The 12748-nt window shown below is 41.3% G+C and overlaps 1 protein-coding gene across 1 annotated transcript in view; it reads left to right on the top strand.

Annotated features, from left to right (window-relative positions):
- The window catches only part of LOC140069029 (sodium-coupled monocarboxylate transporter 2-like), a 34750-nt gene that overhangs the window by 17846 nt on the left and 4156 nt on the right, over nucleotides 1-12748 (top strand). The window contains exons 8-13 of the mRNA XM_072114367.1: nucleotides 3634-3722; nucleotides 5519-5631; nucleotides 8128-8195; nucleotides 8289-8375; nucleotides 9231-9430; nucleotides 9597-9700. Of these exons, the coding sequence (XP_071970468.1) occupies nucleotides 3634-3722; nucleotides 5519-5631; nucleotides 8128-8195; nucleotides 8289-8375; nucleotides 9231-9430; nucleotides 9597-9700 (661 nt within the window). The remainder of the gene's footprint in view (nucleotides 1-3633; nucleotides 3723-5518; nucleotides 5632-8127; nucleotides 8196-8288; nucleotides 8376-9230; nucleotides 9431-9596; nucleotides 9701-12748) is intronic.

Here is a 12748-nt window from a genome sequence, read left to right as displayed (position 1 = left end):
CCTAAAATACCCTCTGTAATTCCTCTCTTAGCTCTTGATTTAATTGCAATACTCTTCCTAAACCACCGTTCTAGACCTTCTTCCATGTTAACAAGATGTTTTCTACACTCGGGATACCTAGAGGATATTTTCCAGTCTGAGATATTATAAGTCCACATTATTGTTACAAATTTCCCATCTCTTAAAAGAGGCTTAGACTGGAAGTGGTTAATCTGGAAAGGACTAGATGGATTAAATCTAACCCCTGTACAAGCTCTATCTGTGGATGACCACACAGTGACATTCACAGATGCACATTGCTTGTTATTATTCATAATTAATATGCAACACTGATATATCCCTGAATCACTGGGAGATGGTTGATCTTGATAAAATATGAACTTTTTATCAAGCCATTTAACATTCCCATTTTGACCTTTATGGATCACCTTTGTTGGACCATTAGAAAAACTACCCAAAAATACATTTCCTTTGGTCCAAGTTAGAATTGATTCAGAAGGTATATCTAACCTTGTGTTGCATTTTAAATATAAAGTATCTGTTCCTTCCTGCATATTAACCACTTTAGGGACAACTTGTACTTCTGGCCTAATTGTATTGGAAACTGTAAAACTTATGGATATATCAACTTTGACAGGTTCTCTTATAATTTGAAATTTCCAACTTGTTACCCAATCTTCCTCATCCTTTCCTGTAATTGGAAGAATTGATGGATCCATAATTTTTACAAAATTTTGAGTATAAAACCAGATTTCATTACGAGATCTTCCCACTTTTCCTAGAGAAATCATATTATTTGTGATGTCTCCATTCCATATAGCTGATTCATTCCCTCTTATCATTATACTCCATGATAAAACATCTGTTAACGTACATTCCCATGTACCAGTCCTATTGTTGTGTATAAATGTTCCCTGCAATTGTGTAAACATTGGTTTGGGACCTGCCTGTGCATTGAGTTGTATGTGTGTGTCATGTACAAAATGTATCTCAACACAACATTTTGCCCCATAACCCATACAAAGACTTCCGGAAATGTCTCTAGTATCATCTGGGGTTCGTTCTTCAATAAAATCTTCCAAATTGTATCCTCTTCTTTCTCTTTGTATTAACGAAGTGTCCTGATTATAATTGATGAAATTAGTCTTGAAAAGTTCCATGTAGACAACAACAGTGAAACACATCAACAGTAGCGATGATCCAATTATGAAACAACTTCTTTTCCGGACCCATCTTTGGATGATACAGATTTCAGGTTCCGTGAAGAGTTTCATTCCTCAGTTACAACGTCCTCTTCACTTCTCAATCCCAGTCGGTAACAGGATCCTTATGCCTTTGTCTTTCACAGGCCGCCGTCTGTAGTACGTCTGGGAAAGAACACGTGTAACCAGAGTGTATGGCTCACTCTTTCTTCCAATTAGGCTCTTCTTTTGTTTATTTCTGACACTTGCAGAAAACAAGAGTGTCAACTGGATAACCCCCCTTTGCAAGTGTTAGAGGGAAAAAAAAACAAAATCGTAGGCTGGCTCGTCAATATGTTGAATGTCCTTAGCAGTTCTTGATTTGACAAGAAATGCAGAGAGTGAGCTCAGATAAAATATAAGAGTTTAAGTTGAATAAAAATGGTTTAATTAGCACCAAAAGAGGAAAAAATATTACAAAGTATTTAAAGGGATAAAATAACACAGCAAAAATAAGAGACAATAAGAAAATTCAAAAGCAAAATAAAATAGTTTCCCAAAATACAAAAATGTGTGTGTGATGTGTGAAGAGAGCTCAGTGTGTGCAAGGTAAAGCTCCCCCCCAGCCCCTTGAATAGGACCCTTTTTAAACCCTAAACTCCCATAGACTTGCATTGTAAGTCAAATTCATCCATTGGCCTTGTTCACAACCATATATGGTAACATTCCTAGGACCCTTACTCTAAGACCAGTGGACCTAAAGGGACCCTTATATGGTAAAGGCTAACTTGTCATATGGATGTGGTTGGGGGTTGTTTCCTTTCATTGAATTTTACGTATACATCAAGAATGTTCATACAACTCAAGTACTGGCCATATATGGTCCTGATCTTTCACTCAATCTATATGATTAGTATTTTAAAGATTAGTATATTATTTAACACATACCAACACTTTTTAACAGCAGAGATTAAGCGTCAGATATTGGGGTCCAACTTCTTGGACATAACTTAAGAATGGCATTCCTCCATTTTCCATGTCAAAGAAGCAGTGGTGTGCGCACAAGACCATCTCTCTATAGGTTTGATTGCTAATCACTGGGAATCACTCTCAATAAGCAGACACCTAGTTATTAAACTGAGATATAAGCTTTTGAATATTGAATCACCTCCTCCAATATTTAGCTCATCAATATTTCTGGGATGCCTTGTGTGCATCCTCATTAGTTCATCTCAGTTGGGTTAAGATTGCATGTATGATCTTCCAAAACACCAATTTTCTTACATTTTTGACTGAACAATTGTTTAGTTGATTTGTGTCATTGTCTTGTTGCATCATCCATCATCACTTTAGCTGAATATGTATGATACACCTTAGAATTCACTGTTCTCTGTATGATCATGCATACATGCATAACTAGGAGAGGCTAATATCAGACGTCTGCATGCCCCCCCCCCCTTCCCCTTGAAGAAGTAATATTCTTACACTCACACATGTTTATACAATCACACACATTGGGGCACATTTACTTAACCGGTCCCTGCGTGATCCCCGATGTGCGTTGTCCGACGAGGATGAAGTCTGCCGCGATTCATCAAGATTGTGCGCCCCATATCTGTCGTTACCCCGCTGAGGTCCGCCGGAGTTCACCTTCTTCTTCCCAGTGCATGTAAATGCATGGCTTGAGACACAATTTTAAATGTTAAATACCTCGCGTTGTCTGAATCCGTCGGATCATCTGACGGCAGGCCCCCCCCCCCCCCCCCCCCGATTTGTATGGCGTGAAAGCCGGCGCGATTGCGACACAATCCGATCACGTGTGATGCAATCCCCAACGTGATTCCTGAAAACGTCAGAAAACCTGACGGAAATGCGGCCGCGGGACCTTAGTAAATATGCCCCATTATATACACTCACATATAGAGCATCAAATATGCACATTCATACATTTATACACACATACACACATAGGTATATACCCACTATCAGACAGTCTTCTTATCCCGGAGGGTGTTAGAGGCCAGAGATCTTATTTCATGTAGCCCAGTAACTGCTGACCACATGGGTAACGTAGACGGCAGGAAATAGATTACTAGTTTTTCCCCCTGATGTCCCTCCCCTCCCATGATATTTCTTACCTGAGCAGCAGGCTCAGCTGTATTCTGTGGAAGATGTGCACTGTTATATGAAGGTACAATGTCCACCATAATAAGTATATAATAACGCACATCCTCCATTCTTTAATGTGGCAGGTCAGGAGGCCGGGCCCCCTGACACTCTGGGCCCATAGCAGCTGCGATACTACCCCTGTAGTTATGCCCCTGATTACACAATAGCCAGGCTGTGAGCAGCCCCAAATCATGATGTTCCCTCCACAATTCCTCATGCTAATGTTTTATTAATTTGTAATAACAGACCTATGATTAAAAACATCCAAATTTTTATTTTGTAGATGATGCCTTATTTGGTCATGAATATATTTTCCAAAATGCCAGGACTTCCGGGTCTTTTTGTAGCCTGCGCCTTCAGTGGGACATTAAGGTAAAAAAAATATTGCAGGGCATTTCTTTTAGTTTCTCTAAAATGGGCGTGGCACAGGGTGCTAAGTATACTGCAGTATACAGGTTATATCAGAAATCTACGGCAGCCATGCTGGAACCTCTTGTTAATTCTGAAGTATTGTGCACCGGTGGGATTAGATTGAGAATGATGAATGATGCACCAGTATTAAAGGAAATCTACCGCCAGGATGAAGGATTGTAAACCAAGCACACTGACATACTGGTGTGTGCCCCCCTCTGACAGAAGCTTCTCTTCTTGTAGCTTTGTATGCCTTTGTTTTTAAGAAAAGGAGGTTTTAAAAATTATGCAGATGAGCCTTTGGGGCTCCAAGCTCCATTGACATCTATAGAGTATGGAGCCCTCGAGGCTCATTTGAATAATTTGTGAAACCTTTTTATTGTTAAAACAAGGTCCTAAGAAGCTAAAAGAAAAGCATATCCTGTCAGAGGGGGCACACACCAGTATGTCAGTGTGCTTGGTTTACAATCCTTCATCCTGGCGGTAGATTTCCTTTAATAGATTCCCCCCATTCACCGTAGATAATATTAATTCTGAAGTATGTAAAATAGCTAGTCATTAATAGAGGGTGTCCTCTAGTCTTAGGTGTACATTGAGGTACACAGAAATCATAGAGAGGGATTTATCATGTCAACCACACCCTCTGACACTCACTGGATCCTTCTGATAAATCCACCGATTGTTGTGCCTCTGGGTAGTTATATACCAGGTCTGGCCAGGTGTTGAATTGTGCTCTTGTTTCTGGCGCAGACTATAGGTATACAGGAAAATAATGCACCACCCCAGTCCACCGCTGGACACGACCCCCTTTAATTCCCTCTATGCTCACTTGGCATGGACATGGCATAAGAGGGTAAATATAGATGCAGAAAACTGACACAAGCCCTGATAAATTCCCCCCTCAAAGCAAAATTTGGATTCACTATTGTCTTAAAAGTTCCACGAAAATATATATCATCACTGTTGATATTTTTATTGTTAAGTCCTGGCCTTGATAAATAATAGAATTCATACTGCAGATAGCCACCGCTAGAGGGAGCTAACACAACAGTGGTAACTGGGCACTTTGTCTACTGTAGAGGTGGTACAGTTTGACTTGGACTGAGACTAGTGCTCAGTGGATCCAAACCGCAAAGTTCAGGCCGTAAATATACATCAGGTGGTCGTGAAGGGGGTGGAGCCCTCTTCATACGTGACAGGTGTCAGATGTGTTGCACAGCAGACACCAGCTGGGATCTTCAAAGCCGACTGTGGCACATAACATACCTGTAGCTGGGTGCCGCCATCTTTAAATGGTGGTCGACACTCTCTGTGACGTCATCGGAGGGCGCTGATCGGCGCAATGACATCTAGAAGCCTATTAAAGTCACCCATAGCTGTCTGAGACAGACTGTAATATAGTAGAAGTAAATGTACTATATACTGTAATACAGTTGTATTGCAATATATTGTATGAGTGATCAGACCCCCTAGGGTTAAAGTACCTAGGGGACTGAAATAATAGTAAAAACAAAAATAAATAATGTTTGAAAAAATATTAAAAAAAAATTCAAATCATTTTTCCCTAGAACACATATAAAAATAAATAATTAAAATGTTTATTCTATTAAAATATAACATCAATTATTCTCTGTGATGAACCCCATAACGGATAAATCCCCCAATTGCCTCTTATTTGCCATTTACTCATTTTGGCAAATCAGCAAATTTTACTAAAAAGATAAAACCTATGTTTGCTATTCGATCCTGTATCACAGCACAGTGGCCGCCAGCATCAACGCTCTCGCTACCGTCACCTTTGAAGACATTGTTAAGAAAATTTTCAAGAATATTTCAAACAAGAAGAGCACATGGATCAGCAAAGGCTTATGTGAGTATGACTGATACAGAATAAATAGATTTCCCATGATCCTTTTCAGTGATTAATATCAATATTGAAGTCCATTGAGTTTAATAGAGTTTTTATATTTATCAAAAATTTGAAAAAAATAATATTTTGGCAAATCTCATCTTCCATCATTCCAATTTTAATGTTGCGGGTAGAGATGAGCGAACTTTTCAAAAATTCGATTTGTCTAGTTTGCAAATCTTGATCTGAATTTATCAATTATCACATATGAAAATTGCTTTTTTTAAAGTACTGGCAGGTTTTATGTGAGTTTTCATCACTCTTTGGTGCTTCAAACGGCAGATCTTAGTCCGTTCTGTTGGGAAACAGTTACAGAGCCCCCAGTCAACAATAGTCATAAAGCCCCCAGTAACCAACAAACATGCAGCCTCCAATAGACAACAGTCATGCAGCCTCCAATAGACAACAGTCATATTTCCCCCAGTAGCGAATAGTCACATGACCCCCAGTAGCCAATAGTCATGCGACACCCAGTAGCCAATAGTCATGCGACACCCAGTAGCCACGGGTCACGTGACACCCAGCAGCCACGAGTCACGTGACAGCCAGTAGCCACTAGTCATGTGATAACCAGTAGCCGCTATTCACTCCACCAACCCCACCAACCAATAGTCTTGCTGCCACCAGTAGCCATTAGTGACACTGACTCCAGTAGCCTATAGTCACAAAGACCCCATTAGCTAATAGTAATGAAGCCATCAACAGCCCATAGTCTTACAGTCCTATCTGTTTGATGTAGAAGGGGGTTTGGCATAGAAGGGGTAAAAGGGTGTTCGGCATAGAAGAGGATCTACATCAGGCTCGTATGACTCCACCCACACATGACAGTTACTTCTGCTGTGATAGAGGATGCAGCAGAACACTCCTCCCGACCTGCTCACCATCCTCAATCTGCTTGTCCTTACTTTAAAGCAGAAGGGAGTCAGTGGCAGCATCCATCATTGCCTGTCAGAAGTAGGTGCATCATAACTGAAAGGACAGTTGAGTTGAGTGTTCCAGGGCCATAACAAGTTAGTGTGGTGTCTGAACCCACCAATTCCTGGCTGCCTGGTTACTACCAACCCCCTTCTTCTGCTGCTACTTCTGCTAGGCAAAGCAACTTTTCTTCCATTGACTGTCCCTTTTGAGGACTCAGGAGTCTGTCTGTCTGACATATTTTCACTCAACAACATACAACAGTGAATGTCCAATTAGCCAAATGAGAAGATGATTCCCCCATAATACTATTGTTTCCAAACAATTAGAAACTGGCAGATTATGCACTGTATTTTACACTACCTGAGGAAAAAGTGAAACTCAACGTACTGTATTTCCAGGAACAATTAGAAACTGGCAGATTATGCCCTGTATTTAGCTAGGGCTGAAGGGAAACAGAACCTAAGATATTGTATTTCCACGAACAACTGGAAACAGGCATAGTATGGGGCACAAATTAAGGGGGACGGTGAACCCCAATATATTGTAGTTCGACAAACAATTAGAAACTGGAAGAGTTTCCAGAATATTTTGTACTATGCAATCATTTTGAAACTATGGTGACTGCAACCCTCTAAACAGACCCCCCCAAAAATAGTGTACAAACCCTATAAATCAAAACAGAAAGCTTCAGCAGTGGCACTGTGAATTTCTGGCCCACAGTGATTGACCACACCCCGGCCAGTACACACCCAGCCAACCACGAGACTAAACCTTTTGATCCTTTTACTGTCCCTACAGCCTATTTTCTGACTGAACCAAGCTCTAAGCTAAGTCAGCAAGGAAATGGTGAAGATGGCCCAAGGGCAGGTCTATTGATGCTGTGATAGACTGTCCGCACACGAACGGATTGTGGCGCATCGGCGCCAGCATGCACGCAACGGAAATCGGGGGCATGGCCGTTGGAAAACCCGCCGGATTCGGAAAAAACACGGAATTTTTTAAAAAAATGTGTCGCTTGACACGCGCTTACCTGCACCCAAGATAGGATGGTGAATTCCGGCGAACTCCGACGGACTTCAGCGCAGCAGCGACACCTGGTGGACATCGGGCTTACTACCTTAGTGAATCCTCGACTGTATCTGCCCCAATGTATAGGATGATGGACTGATCTCTTTTTCTAACCTATTTTACTATGATACTATGATATTAGGTCCTGTCGGGTGATGAAATGTTCCCACGCTTTTCTTTTCTGCGTTCAACCTCGTATAAGCTTAATCGAATTGCCAGGAAATTCACATTCTTGATCAAAGTTTTGCTGCAGGGTCGGACACAAGGATTGTTTGTAGTCTGTAACCATGGGGACACATAGGTCTTCATAAGATCTGTAGACTCAAAATTAAAATATTTATAATAAAGTCTGTATACAAAGTTTTTCTCAAATTTATTTAAAACAATAACAAATGGATTGTTAGTGTTCATGTTACTCAAAAATAAGATTTTACAACTAAAAATAAGACATAAAAGCTTCTGGTGTTTCAGGTGTCGTGTTTGGTATTCTATGTACTGTAATGGCAGTGGTCGCCTCTCTGTTGGGTGGAATTATTCAGGTCAGTAGTAATTTTTTTTGCTTGGAATCATGAGAATCTTTTACGATTTAACATTTGAAAATTAAAAATGACCTTTCTACTTATTGTATACAGGCTGCAGGTAGTATCCATGGAATGTGTGGAGGCCCCATGTTAGGGTTATTCACTTTGGGAATTTTATTTCCATGGACCAACTGGAAGGTAAAGATTATCTTATATTAGTTATAATTTTATCTTTTTGTATTGCTGCTTATATAAAGAGTAAAACCATGGAAAGAAGTAAATGCAGACGTGGACAGTGAGCCCTAATGTAAAGCTAATCTAGCTGTCCCTACCTACTTGCAGACCCTTTCCTAGATGGCAGGTGACAACTGAGCGACATCCTCTTCCTGCGTAAAAGTGAAACACTGAGACAAAAACAGGACAAAACAACACACAGAAAGATAAAAGAACTAAATCAGGTAGAAAACCAAGAAGACAATGAAGTACATAATAAGAGGCAATCAGAAGGTCAGAAGGCAAGCAGAGGTTAGAAAATACAGAAGTCCAAAAAAGCTAGCAATCTCCAAAGAAGACTAGCAAGTACAGTCAAGTGATAAAATAATCATCTTATGAGTTATCAGAGTCTCAGTCCAGAGAATGATTGGACCAACCTCCTGACATCCAGACCAAACTGAAAGTGAATGGAAAAGCCATCACAACTATCTTAACTGTCTGCAGTCTGAAATTAAGTCAGCAGGAGACAGATGGAGGTGGTTGAATCCAATTAAGACAGCCAGAAGTGAAATAGGGCAGAGCTCAGACTAGTGCTAGACAGAATGCAAACTAAGTACAAAATCAAAGTCATCGGCACATAATCTGCTGTACTTTTATAGACCAAGGTTGTTGCAGAGGACAGAATGGACACAGAGGTTACTCTCTTCTTACAATGAAGAAATATTCCCACATATTTAAAGCCTTGCTTAGTCATATTCATGTCCAAAGAAACTATGGATCACTAGGTGATCCACAGGTGATCCCCCTCCAACTTATTTTTACATTTTCTCTACCCCCCAGGGTGCTCTCGGAGGTCTGCTGACAGGAATCACCTTGGCTTTTTGGGTTGCGATTGGAGGATTTATAAACCCTCCACCACCCTCCAAAACCCTTCCTCTACTACTAAGGACAGATGAATGTACATTGCTTAACGAAACAATCAATGCCACATTGTCTACAATCCTACCCACAACCCTGATTACCACCGTTCCACCAGAAAGGTAGGTAAACACTTAAAGGGATGGTATAGCCAACCAATAAAAACCAGATACTGACACACATGAACTTTTTCTTATTTTTCCTATTATTCACAACTTCCATCTCTTACAATGAAACACAGGATTTTAAATAAGAAAGATCCTGAGAATTTCTATTCTTTTCAATCAGGTCGTTGCTGGCGGATAACTGGTACAGCTTATCATACCTATACTACAGCGCGGTGGGCTGCATTTCATGTGTCATCTGTGGGCTATTGATTAGTTTTATAACAGGTGCGTGAAGCTTTTTTTTATGCTACTATTATCCCAGTTAAAGAAAACATATAGATCATGCCCAGAAAATGTAGACTTGGATAGAAGGTTGTCCTGGTCACCTTTCTACTGATTTTTTTTTTTTTATAATTTCATGAAATGTTTTTCTTCCAAAACTAAAACTTAGAGAACAAGTCCTCAGGAAGGTAATTTTATATGATGACAGATTTCAATAACCTCTGGCATGTTGCTTTCCAAAATTCCTTTGTCATGTCTGACAACATTACCTGGCTCCCTTCTAGTAGTGTGTGGTGAGTCCAGGGGGGGAATAGGGCAGTTCAAATGGCTTTAGAGTCACTGTCAGGATCACTGGTAGTGGATCCGCTGTACCACCGTGGACGATGACGTAAGCCGACAACTGGGACCGGTGTCTAAGTGGTGACCGGTTTTCACCAGAGCCCGCCGAAAAGCAGATTGGACTTTGTCCGCAGTGGCAGCCAAGACGTAGTACAGAATTGTAAGGCAAACTTATGTCGGGAACAGGCAGGAGATCAAGACGGGATGTAGTAGTAGGTCAGGACAGGCAGCACGGGATCGGAGTCAGGAATGGAATCGAGGTCACAACGGGAAATCAGGATAATCGCAAAGGGCATGGAACAAAGCTTTCTCTTAGGCATAGAAGCACAAAGATCTGTCCGGGTGTCACTCGAAGAGCATTTATAGGTTGTCAGGTGACCAGCCTCCAATTAGTGGTGCACAGGTCCTTCAAAATTCAGACGACCAGTGCGCACGCGCCCTAGGAGGTGGGGACACGTGGGCTGAAGTGAGGACACCGTCGCTGGAGCATGGATAGGTAAGTGAGGCTGCAGGCGAGAGGGGGCACACGGAGGCACACGGGTGCGCCTGCGACCTGAAACATGGGTTGCAGGATGACCCGTGACAGTCACCTTTTCCTCAGTGCCTCCTCCTCACTCATTTCCCTCCCTCAGCCTCTCCCCACTTATGTCAACTCCCCACCGCAAGCAATTCTCATTTAAAGTGCCTCTCCTTCCCCTGGCAGGGAGGTAGGTAATGTTGAAGAAACAGTTAAAAAGCAGTTGCATTATTATAATCAAGCAACCTATTGGAACCCATCATCATGCAAAAATGACCTTCCCGCTTTTCTAAACAGTCTATTATCAAGTTTCCTAGTGCTGTACTGCATTACAGTGTGTAACTCCTTCACATAGCTGGCTGTCCTGCTGCTTAGTCCATCACAACACTGATCCTAGTTATGAAGGCTGCTTTTTTCTCTTTTCTTACTTAGAACATAGATAAGGAGGGTGGAGATGGGAAAATGCAAGCTCTCAAGGGCACAGATAACACAGGCCGTATTGTATTAGAGTGTAGGACTACACGCCCACACATGTCGTATAGGGAAGTTACAAACATTTGTGGGGCATTTATGAAATTAGAAGTAGGTTGCAAAGTCTGTCAGGGATTATGTAATGTTATGAAGGAGTAAAGAGAGTTATGTGAAAATCAAGATAGGTGGAGCTTCAGATGCTTACCCCGGCCTCCACCAATCCCCATGAGGGTTGATGAGTATTTGTAGCCCATACTTTCAAATAGAAAACCCCTTGAAAGGAAATCTTCCACCAGGATGAAGGATTATAAACCAAGTACACTTACATGCTGGTGTGTGCCCCCTCTGGCAGGATTCACTCTTCTTTTAGACTTTTGTGGCTTTGTTTTTACTAAAAAAAAGGTTTTAAATAAATATGCAAATGAACCCGAGGGTCTCCGGGCTCTACAGTTGTTAATTGAGCCCAGAGTTATGAAAAAAAACAAGATAGTTGGAGCTTCAGATGGATATCCTCCCCTGTCATTACCATGAGGGCTGCTGAGATGGGGTTTAGTTTTTCTTTCTTGCATTATTTGTAGCTCATACCTTCCAGTGGAATGCTGGTGCGTGCTCCCTCTTTCAGAATTCACGCTTCTTTTAGCTTTTTATGCCCTTGTTTTTTAAGGCTTTAAAAATTATGCAAATGATTCTCAGAGGCTACAGGCTCTACAGTTCCTAATTGAGCCCGGAGCCCCTCAGTCTCATTTGCATATGTTTTAAAGACTTTTTTTGGAATAATTTGGGCATAAGAAGATAAAAAAGAACAGATCCTGCCAGAGGGGGAACACATCAGTATGTCATTGTGCCTTGTGTACATTTCTTCATCCTGGTGGTAGATGACCTTTAAAGGACACCTGTCATCAGGTCTGTGTCACTAGTCCTGTCACTACTACCTGTTGGAGCAGCTCACAAGGATCCCATGCCAGCCTTTATCTAGTTATTTCATACATTAATTATTATAAAATCATCTTTTCTTTGATATGTAAATGAGGCTGGTCACATGGTCAGAGGCAGTGATGTCACCCCTGTTCCCCCTCCTCTCTCCTCCCCCTGCTCATGTCTGTGTGTAATGTATAGTAAAGCTTTGCTAGTGTGTGTGCTGCATCCGCTGACATGCTCTCCCTCCTAATACACAGAGACACAGACATCAGCTACACAAGTACCTGACATGTGCTGCTATAACATGGCTGCATCCTGGAGCTGTTGTATCTTTCCTATACACACACAGGCTGCAGGGGGCGCCAGCACCAGGAGGCACATCATTATACACTCCCACTCATGAATAAGCTGGACAGCTTGAATATGTTAATGACTCATTAGACATTTCCCAGGTCATTTGCATACAGCTTTAGGACCTCATTGCTTAGGTTTACAGGCATGTAGAGGGACAATGAAGGGATAGAGGCAATGCTCTCTAATGGCAGTTTATGAAAATCTGTTAAGATTAGGGGGTTATTTTGCATGACGGGTTCTCTTTAACCCCTTAAGGACGGAGGGTTTTTCGCCTCATTTCTCGCTCTCCAACTTCAAAAATCCATAACTTTTTCATTTTTCCGTGTACAGACCTGTGTGAGGGCTTATTTTGTGCGTAACAAATTTTACTTTCCCGTAATGTTATTTATTTTAACATGCCGTGTACTGCGAAGCTGAAAAAAAATTCCAAATGTGGAAAAATTGAAAAAAAA

Source organism: Engystomops pustulosus, chromosome 7 (genome assembly GCF_040894005.1).
Source record: "Engystomops pustulosus chromosome 7, aEngPut4.maternal, whole genome shotgun sequence".
Classification (NCBI taxonomy): Eukaryota; Metazoa; Chordata; class Amphibia; order Anura; family Leptodactylidae; genus Engystomops; species Engystomops pustulosus.
The sequence above is the reverse complement of the archived record's forward strand: the minus strand, read 5'-3'. Positions and strand labels throughout refer to the sequence as shown.